Source organism: Panthera pardus, unplaced genomic scaffold, assembly GCF_024362965.1.
Source record: "Panthera pardus isolate Hobbes unplaced genomic scaffold, ASM2436296v1 HiC_scaffold_7, whole genome shotgun sequence".
NCBI lineage: Eukaryota > Metazoa > Chordata > Mammalia > Carnivora > Felidae > Panthera > Panthera pardus.
This window is the reverse complement of record NW_026527002.1, coordinates 38120947-38147979: the sequence shown is the minus strand read 5'-3', so window position 1 is coordinate 38147979 and position 27033 is coordinate 38120947. Positions and strand designations below refer to the sequence as shown.

Below are 27033 nucleotides of genomic sequence, written 5' to 3'. Positions count from 1 at the left end.
TCTATCTTTAAAGCTAATGTTCTTAACATACATCATAATGTATCTATCTTTAAAGCTAATGTTCTTTTTATTTTTTAACATTTATTTATTTTTTGAGAAACAAAGAAAGAGCAGGAGCAGGAGAGGGGCAGAGAGAGAGGGAGACACAGAATCCGAAACAGGCTCCAGGCTCTGAGCCATCAGCACAGAGCCCAATGTGGGGCTTGAACTCACGAACCATGAAATCATGACCTGAGCCAAAGTCGGAGGCTTAACCGACTGAGCCACCCAGGCGCCCCCTAAAGCTAACGTTCTTAACATACATCACAATTTACTGTAACCATGATGAAGTAAACTTAAGTAGTAATAAGGAAATTAAAAAGGGCAAATGGACACAAAATTGATGATGTTCTTATACACAGATGGAAGAAACCAGGCCAAGGGCAAATGGTATTTTCTGCTAATTTAAAAATAAAACGCATTGGTTGATTTGCACCATAATTCCATTATGTAGTATTTTAAGACCATGAAGATGAATGTAAAAAAAAAAACAAAAACAAACAAACAAAAAACCACCTTTCTTAATATGTCCTGTACCAAATTTTATTAGGATTCCTCTGAATTCCCACTCTGTGGGAATAGGTAATCATTTCCTCCTCTTGACAAACTGTAATCCTGATGTGCAATGTCTAGAGAGAGCAGCTAATGAACATTTGAGCATATTCAAAAGAAATTTAAAATACTAGTAAACAAAAACTGCACATACTGGTCTTTCCCAGTAAATGGACAATCAATCCTAATCTAGTGTTTCCCAAAATATGATCTTGGGCCACTTGTCTCAGAATCACCTGTGGTTGTTTAAATAAAGATTCCTGGACCAAAACCAGGACCCAGAAGACTGCATTGTAGATGAGCACCCCCAGTGAGTCTAGTCTTCTGCACACACATTTAAGAGCACGCTCCCAGACCCTGGCGACACAGAAGAAACAGAAATGCCGAACACAAGGAGCCCCTACCCACCCCCTACCCACCTCCTCGCCCCAGTGAAGAATCTGTCTACAGTCCAGATTTAGATGCAGGAAAACATGACATATTCAGGTTGAACTCTATGCTAAACTGTGCAAAGATTTTATAGTCAACAACGAGAAAATAAAAGCATATTAATTAGGCAAAAGGGTGACATACCAAAAGTTGCCACTAGATTTAAGGCCTAGGATATTTAAAATGCAATTGTTTTTGCACAATTTGTTCTCTAAATATCTGCTCAAACTGAATGAAACAAAATCATCCCATCATTTTCACAAGATGAATACACAGTGATCCAGGAGGTAACCCTGGATAACACCTTGTAGCCAGTGTGACAGTACTGGGACTACACTCTCTGACAGTCACACACTAAGCATCTTCCCCTCCCCATAGTCCCAGCCTTATCTCCATAGGAAAGCGATACTAAAGGTGATCTTTGCACTATGTTTTCGGGTTTGGTTTTTGTTTTTTTTGTTTTTTTTGTTTTTTTGCACTATCTTGAATTTGGAAGGTTGGACCCTGCAAATTTATGTTTATAAATGAACAGAGGTACAATTACGCAATGCCACGGAAAACAACCAACACCCATAATGTAAAACTGGAAACTACTGATCTTAACTCTTTAAAAGTCCATTTTTGATTTCTACGTCTTTCCCTGATAAGTAACTAATATAAGACTATCTTATCCTCCATAAATAAGTAGACGACCGACCAAAAATATACAAACAACTGTTTTCAGATGGTGAGAACAAGGAGCACAGGACTGAGTTCCCTGAAACAAAGAAACATATGAAGCAAGTTCTCCAGTATCTCAGCTTTCTGCACAAAGCAGCTTCTGGGCCAGAGCATGATGGAGGGAGGCCTTAGTAAAATGCAAGAGCTTCCCTGAGCTACACAGTCAGAACTGGAGTTCAGGAAGGGCTAGGTGGGTGAAATCTGTGGGGAAGAGTCGAGGAAATGAGGGAGATGAGCAGAGAAAGAGCTCCCGAAATTTCCACAGGATTTTGATTAAGTTTCTGGCAGAATACAAAGCTACCCATGGGGGAGACTAGTAGGTGAGGGTAGGGAATCTCTGGGGAGCAGACACCCAGAGACAGGTAAGCTGAGCTCCAGGCCGCAGAAGCTGGGAGAAGGCTGAGGCTTGTTGAAGAACAGATGTTTTTCTATCCTCAAGAGCCTCCCCCAACAAATTTAGGATACTGAGGGAGGGAACAAATGGAAATGAGAAGGAGCTAACTTCCCTGTTGACATAGCATTTACTCAAAAAAGTAGAGGAAAAAAAAATCCAGAAGTGTCTGAGTTTTCCTTGAATTGGAAAAACTAGGTGCTCTGCCATCTGTTGGAATGTCTTGTGAGCTATATTGATTTTGAAGAAATAAGCAGCTTTATTTTTTGCACACCAGGGTCATGGAGACACCATGAAGATCATAGGGTAGAGAAGTCAGCACCGTCATCTGATAGAATGGAGGAAAGCCTGTGCACTGGGGGCTGTTTCAGAAGTCAGATATGGTATCTGGTCAAACTATACCCCCCAGGAGGGTAAGAGAAAACATCCTGCCATCACCGAGGCCACTTTCTCACAAAGGGGTCTTTTCTTTCTAGAAGCCCGAAAGCTGACTTCCCAAAATGCACTGTGCTCAGTACATCTCAAGCCTGCGTTCTCTTCTCTCTGACTACCCCACGTGAATCCCCCACCGATACCCCCACCACCACCCCCAACCCCCACACACACACACCAGAGGCTTGATGGGATCACCTGAACACAAATCTATGGCAGTGGGAGTTGTAAAGTTCTATGTTCCTTGGGGAGAATGAGTGAGATGAATACTAAAACAAGTGGGTTCAAGACCCCAGAGCCGAGACAGTAGGTGGTGAAAACCCCCATTACTGAAGAAAAGGGAAAGAATCAGTCCAAACACAATACCTCAACAAGCATGGAGACTCCAGAATAGTCAAAAAAGGTTACTCCACTGCAATCCAGGATTAAAAAGGATTTCTCACTGGGGCATGGCTGTGAAGCTTCTTCTGTAGGAGAAACAGAGACTTGGGTTAGAGAGAATTCGAGATTTCAGCTGCAGACTTTGTTGAACCGTGGAAAGGTAACGGTGGCCTCATGTGCAACAAGACTGGTTCCAAACACTCTTCGGGTCTTTTATTCTTCAGTGAATTACTAATGACTTCTGAAATCTTTAATTTTTAATTATTTGAACGTTATTTCAGGTAATTCTTACATAACTCCGAGAGGAACATGGGATAGGTTAATTACAGAGAGACGCACGGAAGCTCAGCACGTTTAAGTGATTTCGAAAAAACACCTGGCAAGTCTGGGCCAACCACAGACTAGAGTCGAGGCCTCCAGGCCTTCTGAATAGCACTCTGTCCACAATATCACCCAGGCTCCTTCACGGGTATGCCCTGAGGTAGAGCCCTGTTTTGTGGTGTCTGGAGATTCATTGCTGGGGCTTGTCTCTTGGGCTTGGAAGGGATGTGTGTGAGGGACCCTAAAAATTAAGCTTGATTTGGTTCACAGTAAATCTGCCTCTCAATGTACCTGATAGGGAAAAAAAATTACGTAGGAGATCAAGACCTCTTATTTGCCGACGTCTTGATGGCCACAGTTTCCTTGTGTGAAATGACTTATTTCTAAGCAATGACAAGGTCCCTCTAAGGACTGATATGGCTTTCAGAGCAGACCATGTGAGGTAAGATACTTCTATGGTTAGTAGGCAAAATCTACCAGATAAACTCCAATTCATTAATTATTATGAAATTCTCTGAAGAAATAAATAATTTTTTAATGTTTATTTATTTATTTTGAGAGAGAGAGAGAGAGAGACAGCACAAGTGGGGGAGGGACAGAGAGAGAGGGAGAGAGAGAGACAGCACAAGTGGGGGAGGGACAGAGAGAGAGGGAGAGAGACAATCCCAAGAAGCCTCCTCATGTGTCAGCCTGACATGGGGCTCCAACCCATGAACTGTGAGAGCATGATCTGAGCCAAAACCAAGAGTCAGATGCTTAACCGATTGAGCCGCCCAGGTGTCCCTCTGAAGAAATAAATTCTTAATTGGAATAGTTTTGCTATTTAAAATACCCATGTTTTTCCCCTAGCGTGGCTACAAAAATGTGGGAATATGGTTGTTTCTCAGCATTGGAGGGATGTGGAAGGGAAATTGTGTATTTTTTGAAAACTGCTGCTTAGAGGTAAAAAGAGTGTCAAACATTGAACATTTATATATAGCAGTAATTGTTAGAAAAAAGAGAACTGCTACAAAGTTATTCAGCTATAGGATTTGTTTCCAAGTTTCAGCTTCAGATTTATATTCATATTTATTATCTGAAATGACAACTATAGAGCACGTACTATGTTTAGGAAACTTTTTGAACACAGTAGTTCAAATGTAGTTCAAACTATAAGGTTTCAACACTGTACTGGGTGATACAAATGTAAGTAAAATACTATTCCTTTCTTCTAGGAGCTCATCCTTGAGTGCCAAGGGTAGGATTGGTATATAAATGACATGACAAATGAAAAAGAATGGGAATTTACAAGAAGAAGTCCCTCGAGTGATCACTCAAGGCTTCATGCAAAAGGAGCCTTGCAGGATGTATAGGATTCCAAAAAGTAAGACACACTGTGACTATTACAACTATATGGACAGCTGTAATTAAACGTTAATGATAGTTTGAGATTTCAAACTCCTCCTTCTCCCAGGCAACCAACATATATTGAGCACCTAATGTGTGCCAGGCACTCCAGCAGCGCCTTCTGTTTTCCTGTTTCTTTCATAGAAAGGAGGGCCAACAAGTATAGGTTTAGGCTATATACCATTGGCCCCAAATGGTAAGTTAGAACTTTAAACCTAAAAGCTACCATAATTTAGCTCTTATGGACCACTCAGTAGTAATCATTACCATTCACTCTTTGCCTAATTAAACACGGGACCTACCTCTACTAATGCAGAGGCTCTTATTTATATCCTTAGATATAATGTGCCCTGCTCATGATCAGAGATAGGAGGGGATTAAGATCACAGGAAAAAGAAAAATTCATATCCAAAGCAAAGGCAAATAGTAGAATGTTGATTGATATTTATTCCTCTTACCTCTTAGTCCCATAAATACACATGCACACACACGCACACACACATATACACACACAGGTTGGCACTAGAATAATTGGAGTATAGATACTGACATTTCATTTTGTTTAGAGGTACAGAGACATAATGTCCCAAAGCATGTTAATTCATTGTTTTTCCTAAAAGAAGCTACATAAATGATTATCTACAACTATTACAGTATGGCATGAGTTCTATCATCCCCATCCCTTAGCCAGACAGACATGGCTAATCAATCACGGTATTTTTTTTACAATTTTTATCAACTTGGTGCTTCAGGAAGCCACTGCTAGTTCACAAGAAGCTTATTTGCCAGTCTGAACTTAATACTACAATGAGAAAACAATCCACGTAGATGTTATTTAGAGGGATTGATCACTGGATCCAAACGACCAGAAAGTGATGGTAAAAGGTACAGAAAATTCTTTAAGAACCAAGTTTTTTTTTCTTCCCTATCCTATAACACCTAATTTCACTTGTAAACTGTACTTGTCACTATTTATATTTTCTTTTGGTTATTTTATAATTTAAGCGGTGATAGATTGTTAACTATAAAAATGTTTGGGTTGTATCAACAGCCATACAAAAATTTCCCTTCTATTGTCTCAGTCGGCTTGCTTTGTCTTTCACTTTACATCCAGTTTCCTCTTTCCTGTTCCTTTAATCAAAATATGGGCATATTTGCAGGCCATTCAAAACAAAACAAAATAGAATAAGACAAAAGAATTGTGCCATGTAGTTGTAGATAATAATTTAAGTAAGCTATTTTAAGGGAAGCAATTCATAATGCCTTTTCCAAATAAAGAAGACATCTTTAATGGTAAGTTACCAATTCTCTCAAATGAAAATTTAAATAGAACGGACACTTCTGAAATCTTTCCAAAACAAGTGAAGTTTTCTTTTACACAGTACCCTCTCGGTTCTGCTATTGTACTGATTTTATGGCTATAACCTTGTGTTCTAAGCTTCTAAGTAAATCAACCAGTGCAATAAAAATCACATTGTCGTAGAAAAGAGTAAAGTGAATTCACAGCTAATATCCTGCCTTAAGCAAAATGAGGTAGGCTTGGAGCATGTGCAAAGGAGACAACTAATCTATACCCATGTGGGATGTGGTAAATGATGGGCTTTATCTACAAAAAACAACATTTCAGAAAGAAATTAACCATCAGGTGTGGGTGGGCAATTAACTCCAGACTGTGGAAGCACGCTCTCTCCTGTAGAATATTCATTAACTCCTTTAATTAAAAAGTATTCATAGTTGCATAATTTAGGAGTGCTTTTCATATACTTCAAAAGGTTCTTGACAGTCTGTGAGTCACTCATAATTTTTTAAGAGAAGGAATTTTCTGTTGATATCAATTAACTATTGAGAAGCAGATTTACATCTCTAATTTTTCACCAAAAAAACCAAGGAGATACGAAATATTTAGAACTGTAACATTCTCTTTGGAAAACATGTACTCATATTATCGAGCATCTCATTTGTTCTTCACTCATTTGTTCATTCATTCATTCAAGCAGTCAGTCAATACAGACATATGTTGGGCTGAGTGCTGTCCTAAGTAAGGCAAGGAGAGTGGTAAACAAGACAGATGATGGTCCCTGCCCTCAATAGACACAACCACACCAGGAAGTCAGCCGATTGAATTAGTAATTTGAAATTTTCTGAAGGCCGGAAAAATCACGCAGAAAGTGTTAAGGACATAGAGGACTGACCTGGTGTGGTAGACAGAATCATGCCCCCCAAAGATGTGCATATCTTAATCCCCAGAACCTGTAAACTTGTTGTTACATGGCAAAAGGAATTCTATGGATTTGATTAAGTTAAGGACCTTAGGATAGGGAGATTAACCTAGGTCATCCACGGGGGGCACAATGTAATCACAAGGGTCCTTAGGAGAGGGAGACAGGAGGGTGGGAATCAGAGAAGCTGTGGTGATGAAAGAAGAGGTCAAAGAGAAATCTGACAATGCCACACCGCTGGTTGGAAAATGGAGGAAGGGGCCAGGAGTCATGGAGTGCAGATGGCCTCCAGAAGTTGGAAAAAGCAAGGAAACAAATGGATTCTCCTCTAAAGCCTCCAGGAAGAATACAACCCTGACAAAGATTTGATTTTCTCCTGTGGGATTCATTTCAGTCTCTGTCTTTTAAGACTATAAATGTGTGTTGTTTTAAGCCACTAAGTTTGTGGTAATTTGTGACAGAAGCAACAGAAAATCAGTGTACCTGGGTTGCTGCTTTGGGGAGTGAGGAGAGATGGTGGGTGAGGGCAGGGAATTTGTTTTAGACTTCGGGATCCGTGAGAGCAGAAATCATGCCTGCTTTCTTCACCCTTGAACACGCAGCACTGGTCATTGTGCCCGGGACTTAATAGATGCTCAGTAAGTACAAGAAACATGTGCTGAGGCAACAGGACATTAACTAATTAACGCAGGAATGAGACAACAGAACACATGAGGGGAGATCTGGAGGAGGAGGTGAAGGTAAAGCTGGCAAACCATAGCGTGAAGAGAGATGTGCGCAGGAGTGCCTCTGGGGCGTTCCCAAGTGACTACAATGCTTTGGGGACACAGTCTACACATGGTAACAGAAGATTTCTTCACATTTGAGCAATTTGTGTTTTCATTCAGATAAATATGGTGCTTGCCATCTTATAATTTATGTAGCTTCTTTCATATGTTTTGATTATTCAATCATGTGCTCAACGACAAATCTTCCCCTTCTGTGTAAATTATTGCGGGAGGGCATAGATTTTTTAATTCTCCCCCCTGTTTCCCACTCCCTTGCTCAGCTTTGTCTCTCTTTGGTTTAGTTACTTCCAGATTTATTTAGCATTCCCGCAAACCCACTGGACGTCTCCTGGACGTCTTATATTTCCCACTCTCCAAAGTAAACTTACCTTCCCTTTTCACTCCCCACCCCCTCAGGTTCCACATCATCCCAGTGTGAGAGAGACAAAGCTTCAGAGTCATCGTTTTGCCCTCTCCCCTCCTCCAACACCCAAACAGTGCCAGCAGTGTTCATGACATGCTGAACTCTCTTTCAAGTTCATCCTCTCCCTCTATTGTCATAACCTTGTGACCATTAGCACTCTCCCTGCAGACTGCTTTCAGACCAGTCTCTCCTGTCCCAGCTTCGAGCATCCCTTCTTGTATGCATGCCCACTGGCAACAGGGACCCAAGTCCCGCCTCTGTCCCCAACTGCACAGTTCAGAGCAAGTTAATTATCCTTTATGGGCCCCAACTTATTCATCAGTAACATGAAGAGTATCCTATCACCTATTTGAAAGCGGAAGTGTAGTATTTACTAATTACCTATTTCAGAGTTATAAAGAGGAATGTCCTTTGAAAACTATCAAATGCTATACAGATATTGCCTATCCTTACAATTTTCATTCACTGACCAAGTGTTCATTGAACACAGAAGGATAATGCAATGAAAAGTTAAAATGTATTTCTTGCCTTAAACATCTAGTTAGAAGGAAAATATGCAGAAAAAGAACAAACTCTATAACCACTTAAGTCAATATGTGACTGAGTGAAGCATGTGGTATCTCTGCTTTTCTATTACTATGATCTCCATTTCACAGCTGAAGATACTGAATTCCAGGCTGTGCTGACAGCACGTTCCCCTGTATGGGTCTGGTTGACTTCTTTTTATACTTAATGGGATTGCCAAGCAGTGTGTCCTTCAATTTTCTTTTTACTTTTCTGTTAACTCTTGAAGACAGTATAAGGTCTGGATTGGCAGATCGAGGAGATAGTTCTGTTCAGGAGAATCCAAATAAAGGCTCGGAGCCAGGGATGACTGAATTAGATACCGGGGGGCCGTGAGTTGATTTATCTAACTTGGATAGAGGATTTGTGTAATGTGGAATGAAAGAGAAAGCAGTATAAGAAGATAAGAAAGGGCTTTAGGTGCCCTCAAGGGCTGAGGAGGGGGCACTGGGCCTACAGAAGGGAAACTTCACGATTAATCATGTGACAGATTTTAAAGTAAAGGTGATTTAAGATTCATCTGTCATTACACGACAGAATGAAGTCAGGACGGCAATTACCTCTCAGCTTGCATGTCAACACCAAGCATTCACAGTAGCTTCCTGCAGCCTTGTGTGGAAAAGTTCTCAGGCTACCTTGGCTCATAGGAGGAAGCGTCTTGACCTATAGTTCTGTCTGAGGTGAGCATGGGACACTGGGTATTTTCTATCCATGGATTAAAACCCAGACTATCTCATGGCAGGAAAAAAAAATTCTATTTCATTTTGAACATGGTTAAGGACAGAATCAGAGTTGCAGAGGTGAAAATTTAAAGGTAATAAAACCAAGAGTTATAGATTTTAGTAATTAATTAAAGCCCAGGGAGGTGGGGCATCTGGGTGACTCAATCAGTTAAGCGTCGGGCTCTTCATTTCAGCTCAGGTCATGACGATCTCATGGTTCCAGAGTTTGAGCCCTGCACTGGGCTCCAAGCTGACAGTGCAGAGCCTGCTTGGGATTCTCTCTCTCTCTCTGCCCCTCCCCCCAAATAAATAAACAACAACAAATAAAGCACAGGGAGGGGAGGGCAGGATGGTGTTTCTGAACAAGAAGGAGAAATAGGAGGACTAGGATACTCTGGAGTGTCAGAGGACAGGAGGAGGACGCTAGAAGAAACATTCTGATCAACTAGTTCTGACTATTACAGAAGGGACACAGCAAAAGTGATGGTGCCCATCAGTTGCTGCTCTGTGAAAAATGGGCCTGGCCTAGTGAGGCAGAGGTGACAACACTCTTAAGTTTCCAGGGGCGGGGCGCCTGGGTGGCTCAGTCGGTTAAGCATCCGACTTCAGCTCAGGTCACGATCTCGCGGTCCGTGAGTTCGAGCCCCGCGTCAGGTCTGGGCTGACGGCTCAGAGCCTGGAGCCTGTTTCCGATTCTGTGTCTCCCTCTCTCTCTGCCCCTCCCCCGCTCATGCTCTGTCTCTCTCTGTCCCAAAAATAAATAAACGTTAAAAAAAAAAAATTAAAAAAAAAAAAGTTTCCAGGGGCACCTGGATGGCTCAGTCAGTTGAGCGTCCGGCTCAGGTCATGATCTTGTGGTTTGTGGGGTTGAGCCTGGCATTGGGCTCTGTGCTGACAGCTCGGAGCCTGGAGCCTGCTTCGGATTCTGTTCTCCCTCTCTCTCTGCCTGTCCCCCGTTCATGTTCTGTCTCTCTCTCTCTCTTTCTCAAAAATGTTTTGAGAATTTTTTTTAAAGTTACCAGATAAGCAGGAGAATAAGACATTCAATAAATGATCATTAAATAAGTACTATACCAGTATTATGTAGGCATTCTTTGAGGACATGAGGCAGGATGAAGTACATTTACCACAAAAAGTTAGAAAAGCCCAGGGGTGCCTGGGTGGCCCAGTTGATTAAGTGTCCGACTTCAGCTCAGGTCACCATCTCATGGTTTGTGAGTTCAAGTCCCGCCATCAGGCTCTGTGCTGACAGCTCAGAGCCTGGAGCCTGCTTCAGATCTGTGTCTCCCTCTCTCTCTGCTCCTCCCCTGCTTGCACTCTGTCTCTCTCTCTCTCTCAAAAATAAACAGTAAAAAATTAAAAAAAAAAAAAAAAAAGACCAGAGAAGCTGACATCTGAGCTACATCCATGTTGATATGGGGTCAATGCCATTGATTCATATATTTATATAACATTTATTTTATTCCATTCAATATGTTATATATTCATTCAGAGTATATTTTATATGATAATATAATAAATATTATGTTATCCTCTTATATAAACATTCTACATGTTCTTTTTCCATTGTACTGTTAATGGATATTTCAGTTGTTTCTAGATTTGGGGAATTATAAAGAAAGCCTATCCTTCTTTATACAATCTTGTATATGTTTCCAGATATAAATATTAACAGATTCCTTTTCCTATTGTCTTTAGAAGTACAAAAATTAATATGTCAGCATCTTCTGTTTTTTGAGTTTATGTAAATGGACTTGGAATTTTATGGAACTGCTCTTTTTTACCCTACTACATTTTATATAAGACATTCAATTTCCTTTATTGTATAAGTATACCAAATAATAAGTATATCAAATAAAAATTCAATTGCATAATACACCACAATTTCTGTGTTTATCTGCTACCTATTCTGGAAATATGGGTTGGTTTCAGGTTTGGACAGTTACAAATACTACTGTTGTGAATATTCTTGTTTTTGTAATTTGCTGTATACAGGCTCTCATTTCTTCAGGTTGTCTGAGTAGGAGTGGAATTGGTGGTCAGAGGGTAGGTATATCTTTAACTTTACACAATTTTGCCAAACTGTTTTCCAAGGCGGTTATAATAGTTTACACCCCCACCAGCACTGTAGGAGACTTTTTGTGCTACATCCTCAGGAACCCTTGGCATCCTCATACTTTTAAATGTTTACCAATAAACCACATAGATATATACGCACATATACATGTATATATTAGTGGATAAATGCAAATTAAATCCCCTAGTTCTCCAGTAATTACTGCGAATGACAGTCAAGCATATTCTTACATGTTTACTGGTAAATTTGAAAATGGCTGTTCACGTATTTTACCCATTTCTATTGGGTCATCTACCTTTCGTTATTCATTGATTTGTAGAGGAGTGCAGCCCTTTGTCCACATTATGTGTTCTACCTATTCTTCCACTCTGGCTTATCTTCTCATGCTTTATATGGTGGCTTTTGTTGAACAAAAACTTAAAAATAATCTAGTAAAGCTTAATGGTCATTTTCTTTATGCTCAATGCTTTGTATTTCTTGTGTATTTTCTCCTATCTTCTCCTCTAAATTTATATTTTGTCTACCACTCTTAGGACTTTGATTCACTGGGTACTGACATGGAGATATGGTGTGTGAATTACAGTGAATGATTTCATTCATTATAGGTACACAATTGTCTCATCATTGTGTATTAGCAAGACTATCCCTTCCCTACTGCTCTGCAATGCCATTTTGTCACAAATCAAACATCAATAAGTGTGAGATTTTTCTACCCTTCTGGGCCCTCTCCTTTGTCCTATCGATCTGTTAATTTATCTTGGAACCAGTACCACACTGCATTGATTATTAGAGCTTTATAACATATCTTGAGAGTTAAGAAAACATTCTCTCATACACTTCACATATTTCATGAGTGTCTTGCCTATTCTTGGCCTTTTGAGTTTCCAAACAAAATTTAGAATAAGGTTGTCGATTGCCATTTAAGTGTCCTAGTGGAATTTTAATAGGAATTTCATTTATATTTATAAATAAATTCAACATAAATAAAACTGACATCTCTTCAATACTAAGCATTCTAATGGACATTGTAATTTGCTTCTATTTATTAATAAACACCATTTACTTAAGTATTGCGAGTATTTTTAATACCCTGTAACAAAGTTTACACTTTTCGTTCTGTGTAGGCATACACATCTTTACTTAAAATTTACTTCTACAAGAAAGCAGGAGGTGAGATAGAAGGAGGAAGATGAAGAAGGGAAGGAGGAGAAGAGGAAGGGAGAGGAGAAGGAGGAGCTGGGGAGGAGAAAGAAAATGGAGGAAGGAGAAAGAAGTAGAAATAAGAGGAGGTGTGGGAGAAGGGCAGAAAAGGAGGAGGAGGAGCAGAGAGAGAAGGAAATGAGGAGGACAGTAGAGGGAGGTCCAGTGGCAGGAAGAGGAAAGAGGACCTATTCTCTGGTCTATATTCAAGTCAGAACACTTTAATTTTTTTTTTTAAGCTAACTCACCATTGCAGTTGCCATTGGATAGAGAATTGAGCAACGTGTTTTGTTCACACTGAAAGGAAAATAAATATAAGGAAGAATAACATTATAAAAATTCATTTCTGTCCCTGAAAACAGCACATTTTTCTTTTCTCCATAAATAACAAAAAACTAGGCTCTGATAATATTTTCCATTAGTCTTTTTTTTTTCAGAATGATAAATACAACAAACTGAAATAATAAAATAATCAATGGTTCTAAGTATTTATTAACTTGGTAGATAATTTATGTTACCAAGTCAGACTATCTTGTTTAGAACATTTTCTGCAAGACTAAGTTTGTTTTGATTTTTGATCAAGTTAAATGTTTGCATGTGCTTTCGTGTAGTGTATCCAATCAGAAATTAACCTCATTAACACAACATTCCCTAACAGAGAGGCATTGACCATATATTTCATATTATATTAGAGTTAACTGTTCACCGGCAGCTCCATGAAAATGCCTGAGAAACATTATTGATCTATGGAAATGCTGGAAAATGAAAATAATCCTTTATTCTAAAATTAAAGTTCTTTGAAATTGTCAATATTTGATGCCTCTAATGAGATCGCATGCTACCTACTTCTCAAAAGATTTATTGTCATTACTGTTGTTGATGATGATGACAATGATAGCAGTTGATAATTTTGACTACCTACTATACACCAAGGACTTTATGTTAATTATTTAATCCTCAGAACAATCCTATGGAGTTGCTAATCTCATTTTCCATAGGAGGGAGCTAAAGATTGCAAAGGTTAAATAACTTGACCAAAGTCACAAAGTGAGAGAGAACCTAGGCTAAAACCAAAGCTCCTGCCTTTCCGTTCAGAACCTCAGGCTCCCAACCACTACATTCTACTGCTTCTCACACGAAATCCATTTCTTCCTCAAGGATGACTAGAGAACATCTATTTTCTCTTCTTGATACCCAGAGATGCAGCTCATATACTTTAATTCTGGCTCTGACAGTTATCAGCTATATTTCCCCCAGGTATTTTACAGTTCTGAGTCCCAGTCTCCCTTTTTTGTAACATTCACGTAATGCCACTTACATCATGGGGCTGGTGATGATTAAGTAACAGCCTAATTAAAAGGACTAGCCTCTGAGAGACATTCAAAGAATGTGAGTTTCCTTTCCCTGCTCTTATTTTTAATCCTGTCTGAAATCTGTGCAAAAGAATTTCAAGTAATTTAGGTAGATCCTCCACCCTCAGAGAGGTGAAGCCTAACTCCACACTCTTTAACTGTGGGCTGCACATAGCAATTTGCTTCCAAAGGCTACCATAAGGAAAGGGTAGAGACAGAGTAACTTTCCAACCGGGAAACCTGACAAATCCTACCCCAGGTAGGTGACCAAGGTTAACAACAGAGCTACATCATATTGATAGTATATACCTTTGACATGATATGATGAAAATGGAACTTCATCGCTATAGTTTTATTCCTAAAACCCCATATCCCTGGTCTTACCATGCTAAATTTCAGTAGAGGGGCATTCTACAAAATACCTGAACAATTCTACTCAAACTGTCAAGGTCAGCAAAAATAGAAAAGTCTGGGAAACTGTCACAGGGAAGCAGAATCTAAGGAGACAGGACAACTAAATGTAATGTGATGTCCTGGATGGAATCCTGGAACAGAAAACGACATTTGGCAAAACTAAAGAAATCAGAACAAAGCAAGAACTTTAGTTAATGATAATGTATCCGTTTTGGTTCATTGACTGCAACAAATATGTTACACTAATGCAAGATGTTAATAACAGCAAAAAGCTGTGTGGTACAGGATATATAGGAATTCTCTGTACTAACACTTCTCAACTTTTTTGTAAGTCTAGAAGCTTTCCAAAAAAATAAGTCTATTAAAAAAAAACCTTGTTTAAGCAAAAGAAACTTTTGGATAAACAGCAGATTGAAACTTGCTTTGTAAAGTGAGGTCACAAAATGATGACTATTACGGGAGTTTCTATAACCTATACAATGATGAACATGAATCCAATAAACACTAAGACTCTGAGATCCTCCTGAGCTTCTGTATTCAGGAAGATATTTAATAATGATATATAGGAAGTATATTGTTGCAGTATAACAAAACAGGAAATCCTTTTTCAGTTTGTGTTCTGAATATGATGCGATTCTTTTTGCCCTAGGATGTTTTAAATGCCCTTCCATTACCACCATCTGTTGAAAATGTAGCTGTGAGAGGAGACCAAGGCCCCAGCAGAGCACCCTACTTTAGGAACTGTGGACCACTATGCAGAGCCCTATAAAAGGAGTAAAGATGCAGTAGAAATTAATTGATGCAGACTCGTGACTGTAAACTGAACTTGGAACAGGTGCATGGTCCTTAAACAAGAAGTTGATATCCTAGGTGGACAGCGCGTGACAAGGATAATATGAGATGCCCCAAAGAGCATCCATGCTACCCAAGACCACCCATTCAACCATTCTGAAGAAAGGTCTATTCGTGATTCCTCAGATATCAGACCTTCCAGATTACCATCTGAATGTTTATTGTACCCTTCGAAACTCACAGTATGTAAATACACACAATATTTGCATTATTCTCATAGTGAAATGTCCTCTCAAGAAATCATTCCTTATCATTGTAGTTCTGAGTGAAAGAATCCCTTTGGATGTCATTATGTACCAGTAACCCAGATTCAATGAACTCTACCGGATTATCAGACTCAAATTTCTGAAGTCCCAAGTTGGTAAAATCATGTATGTGGTACCTCCTCACAGAAGGCTGTGTCAGTGAGGTTTATTTCTGACTTCATATGCTACAAGATGAGCATATGCCGATTGTCGATTCTAAAAACAAGTTGGAACAACTTTAGTCTTGCAGGAGAATATTCTAAGAAAATATTGTCAACTATCAAAAAATAACTACTTGTAAGAATATTCACATCAAATACTCCACTAGACATGATAAGGCCTACAAAGAATCATACATTGATACATTGAAGTAAATCTACATTTTGGCAAAAGAAGACCACAAAGTTCTTGTGGGTTAATTAGGTTATTTGGAAGTCCGGACAAATTTTCCCACAATACTGTTGTGCATGGTGGTTGTCAGCTTATGTCAGCCACAGGAACCTACCTATCTCATAATACAGCTAAAAAATGTACTTTTTTAAGGCTTTAAAAAAAGAGGCCTGTGGGGTGCCTGGGTGGCTCAGTGGGTTAAGTGTCTGACTTCGGTTCAGGTCATGATCTCATAGCTCGTGAGTTGGAGCTCCACATTTGGCTCTGTGCTGACAGCTCAGAGCCTGGAGCCTGCTTCAGATTCTGTGTCTCCCTCTCTTCTGCCCCTCCCCTGCTCACACTCTTTTTCTCTCCCTCTCCCTCCCTCTTTCTCTCTCTCTCTCCTTCTCTCTCTCTCAAGAATAAATAAACATTTAAAAAATTTAAAAAATAAAAATAAAAAAGAGGGCTCATATCCAACGTGAACAACTAGGAATGTATAACTACCTTTGGCATGAGTGCAAGTTCTTCTCAATCCAAAGTCACAGGTGGGTTCCTAATAATCTGAAGAAAGTGACATCCTAAAGAGCACAGTGAGAGGAAAAGACAGGGCTGGAGATACACAGGCAGGGCCAGCCTTGTAGGCCTGCAACCTGGGTAGTTACACAGGGTCCTATGCTTAGAAGGGTCTTCTTCTTGGTTTAATGCTCTCTATTGCCATCTTGAAATTCTTAGCAACTGTTGAACAAGGGAACTCATATTTTCATTTTGCATTGCACCCAGCAAATTTTTATAACTGATTCTGTATTTAGGGCCTCTATGGTGTGGATCAGTATGAGGCCCAGAGACAGAAGCATAAAGCTGCAAGGAACAGGAATGAGTTACTAAACAGCTCCTGAGCCACTAGAAATGAGAGAGTTAGTGCCTCCTATGTACCTAAGTGACTGGGGATAATACACACTCAAGGATATAAGAGAATGAGATGTTTGTAATCTGGAGTAGTCATGGAAAGCTTCATGGAGAGGCTATTATTTGCATTCAGTCAAACTAGTAACATTAACTAATGTTTTATAGTATTGAGTAGGCCAGGCAGTATTCTAAGTGCTTTCCATATATTAACTCATTTAATCATCCTAATAATAGATAAGGAAACTGAATCACAGAGGGTTTAATAATAAACTCAGTTAAGTTCTTGCAAACTCAAGCAGCTTAGTTCCAAAGTCCGTGCTAAGGGGCTTAAGGATTCAAATAATTACAGGTAGCTATTTACATAAAATCATCCTGTAAATTAAGATAACTCTGTAAATTAAGATAACTTGTGGAGATAAAGAATGCTAGTTTTTTATAATAATAATATAATGATGGCAACAGTTTATGCTTCTCTGAGGTCATTTATCATATTCTATCTCTTTTAAATTTGGATCTGACTCTTCTTTCTCTTGGTAAAAAGGTCATTTAAAATAAATGATTTGTCTTTTTATTTTTCTCAGGGTTATAGTACCTAGTACACATGTCCACTATATATATGTTGAATGAATGAATAAATGAACAAAGGAATGAATGACAGTGATTACCTAAAAACTAATTATAAGAACCAAATAAAAAGTATAATACAATATAAGTTTTGATGAGGGAGTGGTTTCCAAAGGCTCTTGTATTATATTCCATGATACAGATCTTAGTATCACGATATAAGGTTATTTGTAGTACAGTAATAGGAACTAGCTTTCCTACCTTGCTGATATCATCCAGTAGCTGGTTGTTGGCATTTTCCTTTTGGATTATATTCATTAGATCAGCATGAAACTTCTTTGCATTCAGGAAAACAAGTGGGTTGTTTATTGAGATAATTTTCACCTGCTGAAGAGTTTCCTTTTGGAGGAGAATAGGAATAAATTCAGAGTTCTGATTGAAATAAAAGAGGATAAGTCTATCCAAACAGTCGAAATCTTACAAATCCAGATGTCACTCAACGATGGAAGAATCTCTTAGCCAAGGTTTTCATTATTAAAATTTATTTGGAAAAGTTAATATACTATCATGCTTCTTCAGAAAAATATGTATTTCCTGTTTCCTAAGAAATATTAATAACCTTGAGATGAGTCTGCATCTTTTCAGAAAATGGCATTTATTCCCACTGATCTGGGGGAGGCAACACCCTAAGATATCCAAAGAGTACCAGGAAGACCTACTCTTCCAAAAGTACCTCTTCCATACAATCTAGAAACTAAAAATTCATTCACTTAGCCATCAATATTTTTTTAATGAAAATATGTCCTAAAGGATCAACTGTCAGTCATTTGCCTCATAATGATATAGCTTTCTTTTGGCTGGAATTATAACCTTACAAGGGACTGACAGTACTAATTAGGAGAAAGAAACCAAGAGATAGTATCTGTAAGGTAGTTTCACTTTGGGCAGGCCTAAATTACACTGGATTGCCAGGATGCAGGTAAGAGATGCAGGAAGGGAGAAGGAAAGTTTCCAAACAAAAGGTGCCTGTTCTGGCCATTTCCCAGGTCTTCCTGGCAGCAATTGTTGACATGCAACTCAGACCGTGCTCTCCACGACATTTGGGGGCAGGGGTCTGACCTAGAAATGGAGAAGATGGTGAATTCTGTCAAATAATTCCTTACAACTAAATAAAGCAATACTCCTTCAGGCTTTAGTACTTGCATAGAAGAGAAAGCCCAGGGATTAATGAAGCAGACAGGCAGATAAAGAATGATAAAAACAAACAAAACACAACATTAGGTATGTGAATTTGGACAATTCATTTGACGACTCTCAGCTTCCTCATCTTTTAAAGTAGGTAAAATTTTAAACTACATAATCTCAAAAAGTTTCCATAGCTACCCAACTGATTAAATTCTAGAAAGTGAGATTTGCTACAAGTAAACAATTTCAGAAAACAAAAACTTATCAAATTAACTTTTAATCAAGAGTAAATCTCTTACAGAGAGAGATAAATCAAGAAACAGACTTTTAATTGTAAGGAATAAACTCATGGTTACCAGAGGGGAGGAGGTGGGGGTTGGGTGAAATAGGTGATGGGGACTAAGGGTGCACTTGTGATGAGCACCGGGTGACGCAGGGAAGTGTTGAATCACTGTAGGTACACCTGAAACTAATATTACACTGTATGTTAACCAACTGGAATTTAAATAAAAACTTAAAAAAAAAAAGAATAAATCTCTCACAAACCAAAAATAAAACTATTCTTGGGCTTGTCATATTTAGTTATCACAAAGCCCCACATCTTAAGATCGACCCACCAATCACATCACATGATTTGGCCAGTATGTTGTTTTGAGTTAAGAGAATTTGTTTAAATAGCACGTATTGGTTGAGGAATAGAGATTCAACTTGTGTCAGGAAAGAAACTCTCAATGGGGTTGAGTTCACCCCCCCAAAGAGGTGTCCCAAGTTCAGACGTGTGTTTCATGTGAAGAAGGTGGAAAGCACGGATGGAGGAGAGGAGTGACAGAGCACTGCCATGCGTGAAGTTAGCTAAAAACCCCACCTAACAGCTCATGTTCCAATCTTGCTCTTAGTGTTCTTTTCCTCCTATTTTTGATACAAAACATTAAATAGTTAGTGAATTGTAGTGTTCTAATAAAATTAAGCTGTCCATGTGACAGTTATGATTCAGGTGTGTGACAACACTGGAAATAGTCAAGGTTTAAAGATATGGAAGAATTTTGGCATGTTTTTCTTCCTACAAATCCCCTCGTTCACTTTCCCACATGTTTAGTCCAAGAAGAAGGTACAGATTAGATAGAATTTATTAACCAGTAATCTTTAAGCTGAAAAATGGCCAAACTCGAATTGTGTTTCAAACCTAACAATGTCAAGGCTAATGTACACAGCTGTACGTGTAGGGTGGATACAGACTTTAGGGACCCTAGAGCCAGTTTGGGACTTTCTGTGAGCACTAAATTCTCGTGGAAAATTAAAAAAAGAAAAGAAAAGAAAAGAAAAGAAAAGAAAAGAAAAGAAAAGAAAAGAAAAGAAAGTTATCATTGGTGGAAAACTTGAACCTGGGACCGTCTTAGGGCTCTGAACTCTAGTAGGCCTCTATGAAGTAAACTTTTTCACACTTAGTAAAAACACAAGCCAGGAGTACCTGGGGGGCTCAGTAGGTTAAGCATTCGACTTTGGTTCAGGTCATGATCTCACGGTTCTTGGGTTCGAGCCCCACATCAGGCTCTGTGCTCACAGCACAGAATCTGAGCCTGCTTCAGATTCTGTGTTTCCCTCTCTCTCTGCCCCTCCCCCGCTCATGTTCTGTCTATGTCTCTCAAAAATGAATAAATGTTAAAGAAATCTAAAAACACAGCCATAATGTATACAAATATTGAGTCACTATGTTGTACACCTGAATCTAATACAACAGTGTATGTTAATTATCCTTCAATTTAAATACATACACACACACACACACACACACACACACACACATTTCCCTGGGTGTCACAGAAAGACTCCCGGTGCTACTTCCTACTTCTAATCTACTCAGAAGTACTCTGACAATTGGTCCTTCCGGTGGGAGCCCAGTTCTCTTTGTTCTGAGGGCAATCATGAGGTACCAAAACAAGTACATATGAAAAATAGAGGGGAAAAAAAGGTTACCCAAGCACTTACAAAGCAGGTTGAAAGTGAGGCCAATTTTTTAATTGCTAATATTTAAGTCAACATTTTTTTCCTCACTTTAAACTTGTTTTGGTCATCCTTCAGGACAAGAAACTAGAGCTCAAACACAACTGGCCTGCCCAAGCATGGACAGGGCAAGACAATTTACATAAGCTGTTTCCTTAAAAAGATGGCCTCTGTGCAAGAAGCCAATCCTATTGGCACTCCATAACCATTCAATTACCCTCTGCTAATAATACAGTCTCACTGACTGTGTTAAAAATAATAAAAGCAATAGCATGATCCCACCTTGCTTTATTTCCTTCCCTATTCCGTATCTTCTTCCATCATTTAATTAGGAATAGACTGTTTAGTTTGACTATTTTATGCAACTTAGCTAGTAAAATAGAGGTTTCCAATGCCTCAACTAATGTGGGCCATGATTCCACTATGAGATATAATTCTAGAAACCATGCTATCATCTTCTCTGAATGCTAACACAAGATTTTTTTGTTGTTTGTTAATTTGTTGTATGTCAACTGCCACACGTATGGTGGTCACACATACCACTGAAAATTCATGACAATTAAAAATAAGATAATCATGTATTTAAAGTCATACTTTACTTATGGTACCTTAAAGCTATCTGAACTACAAATATTGTTAATAATTACACAAAGGAAAAGAAAACTAAACTTACGCCATCCGTTTCTGTCTTCACTTTAAATTCCATTTCTTTCATGTTTTTTATACTCAGAGTCTTTGCTCTAGAATTCAGGCAGACAAAAAATAAAATGTCACTTCCTGATCACTACATTAAGAATGAAAATGAGGGGCGCCTGGGTGGCGCAGTCGGTTAAGCGTCCGACTTCAGCCAGGTCACGATCTCACGGTCCGTGAGTTCGAGCCCCGCGTCGGGCTCTGGGCTGATGGCTCGGAGCCTGGAGCCTGTTTCCGATTCTGTGTCTCCCTCTCTCTCTGTCCCTCCCCCGTTCATGCTCTGTCTCTCTCTCTGTCCCAAAAATAAATAAAAACGTTGGAAAAAAAAAAAAAAAAAAAAAAAAAGAATGAAAATGCAAAAAGGATGTCATTTTATCTTAACAATTAGAACATACCCATAATAGTTAAACTTTTATATCGTATTTGTGCATAAAACATGGGTAAATCTCTATTTCTCTGGGATTCTCAGGAATAGAGTGTAACACTAGAGACATCTAAGTAGAGATTAATAAATATAATTGACCTCATCTGGGTTCCCAGAGCCCCATCTCTATAAGCCACAAGAGGCAGATTGACAAAAAGAATTATAAGAGAGTATATGGTGTTTGGGGAAATCTTGTTTTAGGGGAAAAAGAAGTAAAGAGAGAGTCAATGGCAAGATAGGACCAGATACTGATGAATCTACACAGACAGATTTCTACAGAAATCTTTTTATAGAATCTACACAGATAAAATGTAAAAATTTTTGAAGTATATTATTTCACAAAGAATTTCAAGAGAAGGATGAGACATGAGTAGAAGCATTATCAGATGAGGAACACTGAGAAAGTAGAAAAAAGAATTGGTCAAAATAGGGGAATGGCTTACGGATGTGCAGTAACAATCTTCAATATATGATCTAGAATTCTTCAGTAAATTATCTAGAAGAAATCTTTATATGTATAAAAATCTGGCTCTGAAAAATTAAATTTACTGAAGTTATTTAATTTTCTAAATGATCTAGATTTTATATGGTCATTGAATAATATGTCCCCCTCACTTGACTAAAAAAAAAAAGAAAAACCAGCTCCATGATATAGTTTGGCTGTGAGTTTACTTACTTTGATATCAAGATTTTATATACTCTATAGTGTGGACAAGATATTTCTCTTACTTAAAATCAATACTGTTATGTATCATTACATAGATAAAACCTTTTCTTTTCATCTCTAATTCTCTGATGCCAAGTAAAACACGAGAATAGCACTAAATATTCCACACAAATCAAAGTAACTGGCAATACCATATACTTTGCTACTGTGTCAAAACAAACAGCATTTAAGTAAGATCTTACCTTGGGAAGCGACCAATCACAATAGCTATGGTGCAGACCACACCAAACAACAGCCCCACGTTGGCAGCAAAGCATATTGTAAATACGTATGTACTGACCCAGATGCCCTAGAAGAGAAACAGGAAACCGAAGATGCAAGTCCTTTGGTATTCTCTCCTCTTATGATCGTTAAATTTCTCACCATCTTATTCTATAGCATTCCTGTAAACAAAACCCTCAGCAAGAACAGATTATTTAAAAAGTGGTGAACAGAAGCCCAGGAACACAGAAACAAATCCTGGTCCCATGAGACTCTCAGCAGGCAAAGGTGGGGAAAAGGCACATTCTTTTATATCTAGAAACTGCCAGCCCTTAGTTCAATCCCCAACAACACTTTATTTAAATATCTGTAAATAATTGGTTGATGTGTATGATTCAAAAGCATTGCCATAATTTTCCACTGTTTTCTCGTTTAATGTAATAATACTACAAGCAATTGTTAGCAGATTTTTGGTCATTCCCAACAATTTCTGTTTTCTAGGATTGCTATACACAGAACTAATGTAGTAAGACCCTCAAGCCCTAATGGTTAAAACAACTGACTCAAATACTACCAAGGCCACCTTTAGATCAGCTACTCTAAAGATTATTATACTTTTATTTGCAAGAGCCAATTTCTTATGAAATTCTGAAAGCTAAAAAATCTGAGCCAACTTAGCCGTTGGAAATATTTCCGAAGATTGCAAGAAAGATCTTTTTCTCCTTTAGTTGGGATTCCAACATTATTGCAGTTTTGTCCACCACCTGAAGTTATAATCAGCAACCAAATACTGTATGTAGTTGACATTTCTAAGTTTGTTACTGACAAAAAAAAAATCTTTAAAAGCAAAATAATTTGTGAAGTCCAGAAGGTTATATTTTTTAAACAGAAAATCCTGCATTTATCAAATTGTAGATCAACAAAATATTCAAACTCTCTCTTTCCCCCAAATTATCTGCATTACTTTACCTATGCATACAATTCCAAGTTGACTTCTTTCTGTCCTAATGTCTATATTATCACTTTAAAACATCTTCAACAACCTAATTCAATTTATTTGCAAATGAAAAAGTTAGAAACTTCTTTATCTAATCTGACTATAGCACAGATTCTTGTGGTGCTGGGTGAGACCAGTTTGAAGCAAATGTTTCTAAATAGCATTTTTTACTCAAAATGCTTTTCCTTTGTATTATTTATCTAAATGGAGCTTGAACTGTTTTTCACGATGGGTTATTTTGAAAACCTAAACTACTGGACACAAATGGAGGAATTTTTTATCTAGAAAATTCTTTTTGATATAGAAGAAACAACCATTCTGGAGTAAAAAAGAAAATATACCATTTTTTAAGTTTATGTATTTATTTATTGGGGGGGGGGGGGGAGGAAGGGGAGGGACAGAGAGAGAGGGAGAGATAGAATCCCAAGCAGGGTCCATGCTGTCAGTGCAGAGCCAGATGCGGGGCTTCATCTCATGAATGATGAGATAATGACCTGAGCCAAAATCAAGAGTCAGACACTTAACTGACTAAGCTAACCAGGTGCCCCAAGAAAATATATCTTAAGTGTTCCCATGTTCAGATCCATCACCAAGAAATGTAATGCTAAGTTAGCACTTATTATGACATCATCCTCAGCCTGTCATCCTATAGGTAGACACGGAGATGTTTTTCCTCTAGTCAGGCAAAAAGACAGTCATTTGAGTCTCATTTGTATAAGTGTAATTTTTCCTCCCTAGTGTATTACAGTATGCTTCATCCCATACAAAATAAGGCTGCAAGTTTTTGACCATTACTTCAATTTGCCATGATTGCTTTGTTTCTTACTCATCTCCTAATACTGACTGAACTGCCTGGGTGTGGCAGAACAAGACCTCACCAAAAGCTTGTAAGTCCCAATTCCTCATGGCCAACCTCCGTGATTCAATATAGCATAGGGAACTGAGGATCCTGGTCCCTGCCATTTAAAAAACCGCAGGGCCCAGAGGCCTTGATTTATCAAAGCAACCAAAAATTTTGGTACCATCTGGTTCTATTTTTAAAGCATATTTACTTTCCCACAACATCATCTATTGTGAGTTAGGTTCCCATTGCTTAGTTGTTTCCCAGGGCTACATTTATAGTTTTGAAAAAAATATCAAATGTAAATTAACAACATAGACCAGTAAATAGTTCCATTGGTTAGAGTAAGTCCCCACATGGTTCTGTAACAATTTCAACTAAAGATCCAAGTGTTGTTTTTCAGTTATAAGGAATTAGTTAACTCTCAGGCCCCTATTTTTTCATTATGTGTTACCACCTGATCCCTTCTCTACTGGCACTGATAGCCTCTAAACACAAGCTAACCCCAAAGCTGACCTCAAGTCGAAAACACATAAACACATAAACCCTTGCACCATTGAGCAGCTACTCAATCGCTTTACCTCTTCCTGGTCTGTTTTGGTGATTGATATACATTATTATATTTCTGTAGCTGTGAATTCTATTCTCACTGTTCAGTTACTCAAACTCAGCTCTGAGCTAATGAGTCAGGCCTCATTTTGGATTCCTATTCCCTCATTACCTCAGGGTTTTGATCTATAACTCAAAGTGGAATCAGTATTCAACTGTAAAAAATTTTAAAGAAATAAAAATTTCTAATTTTTCATGTGATCATTGCTCACATGACTTTTTAAAACATTTTTTTTTGAATTTTTTTTTTACATTTTTTAAAATTTATTTTTGAGAGACAAAGAGAGGCAGAGCACAAGTGGGGAAGGGGCAGAGAGAGAATGAGGTACAGAACCCGAAGCAGGCTCCAGGCTCCGAGCCGTCAGCACAGAGCCCGATGCGGGGCTCAAACTCACAAACCGTGAGATCATGACCTGAGCCGAAGTCGGACGCTCAACTGACTGAGCCACCCAGGTGCCCCTCACGTGACTGTTTAAAATTTCAACCTTCAAATTATTTTACATATACACACATCTTTGGTAACTCCACATCCATGATGTTTTAGACATATTCTATCTATTGAGTAATCTGGATGTATTCTACCTTGGGTAATGTAACCTATATCCAAAAAGTCTGTGTAATATTCTGACAATAAGTGCTCTGCCCAGATCATATCCAGGTCATCCACGGCTTCTCACTGTTGTTCCTTAGCAACTAAGAGATACCTGTCCACTTCAATCTTAGGAGGGCTTTGTCAAGCTAAACCCAATGTTTCATTCAACCATCATGCGTTTGCTATATCCTCGTCACCTTTCTCAACCATACTTTTTGCCCACACCATACTATTTACTCCAAATTTTCAACTATCACCTCTACATAGAGACTACCAATTCTGAGCTATTAAACCATTTATCAAACTGTCTACCAATACCATCAAACCCAATACGTCCAAATGCAAACTCAATAACTTCCCCCCCAAATCTCCCCTTCCTTCAATGTTCTTTCTGTTACATTACTAATATTCTTCAAGACACTACAATCAGAGGAGCGCCTGGGTGGCTCAGTCAGTTGAGCATCTGAGTTTGGCTCACGTCATGATCTCGCGGTTTGTGAGTTCGAGCCCCGCATCGGGCTCTGTGCTGACGGCTCAGTGCCTGGAGCCTGCTTCGGATTCTGTGTCTCCTCCTCTCTCTGCCCCTCCCCTGCTCATGCTCTGTCTCTCTCTGTCTCTCAATGATAAACATTAAAAAAAAAATTTTTAAAGACACTACAATCAGAAACCATGGAATCATATTTACTTTCTCTTCTTTTATCTACTTGTCCAATCACTTCCCAAGTCCTATCAATTATTAATAAAAACTTATCTCAAACCATACCATCTTCTCAATTCACTGAGACTGCCCTAATTCACACTTTACTATGTCTTGCCTAGACTATTCTGACAGCCTATTTAACTTCCTGCTTTTGTTATCAGCACTGTAAGCCATTTGCCATACCGCTGCCAGGATTATATTTTTAAGTATAGATTTGGATAGCAGATTTAGATAGTATATTAAAGGCATTTTTAGTCTACTACCTTCTATTAAAATCCATCCAAAACAATATAAAGAATGAATGTATAGGGAGGAAAACCCAGTTTCAATGAAACAAGAACATGGTCACGACTCTTAACTATAAATTATGGTGTAGGGCGCCGGGGTGGCTCAGTCAGTTAAGCGTCCGACTTCAGCTCAGGTCACCATCTTACAGTTCATAAGTTCAAGTCCTACGTCCAGCTCTGTGCTGACAGCTCAGAGCCTGGAGCCTGCTTTGGATTCTGTGTCTCCCTCTCTCTCTGCCCCGTCTCTGCTCATGCTCTTTCTCTCTCTCAAAAATAAACATTACAAAAATTTAAAATATGGTGTAGATTTGACAAATACTGTGAAATTTGGATGATATCAAGGAGGACACTGGAAGCCAACACATTTACCCCCAAATTTCAATCAATTATAGATTTCTTGAAATGAATGTAACGGCTTTTTAAATTCTATATAGTAATATTTTGATG

The 27033-nt window shown here is 38.6% G+C and overlaps 1 protein-coding gene across 3 annotated transcripts in view; it reads right to left on the bottom strand.

Moving 5' to 3' along the window:
* SLC26A7 (solute carrier family 26 member 7) overlaps positions 1 to 27033 on the bottom strand; it is a 166354-nt gene that overhangs the window by 6058 nt on the left and 133263 nt on the right. For all 3 annotated transcript variants that reach the window (XM_053896518.1, XM_053896517.1, XM_019453436.2), the window contains exons 12-16: positions 22542 to 22648; positions 21189 to 21255; positions 17591 to 17728; positions 12873 to 12921; positions 2930 to 3030 (exon numbers count right to left, since the gene is read on the bottom strand). In XM_053896518.1, the coding sequence (XP_053752493.1) occupies positions 2930 to 3030; positions 12873 to 12921; positions 17591 to 17728; positions 21189 to 21255; positions 22542 to 22648 (462 nt within the window). The remainder of the gene's footprint in view (positions 1 to 2929; positions 3031 to 12872; positions 12922 to 17590; positions 17729 to 21188; positions 21256 to 22541; positions 22649 to 27033) is intronic.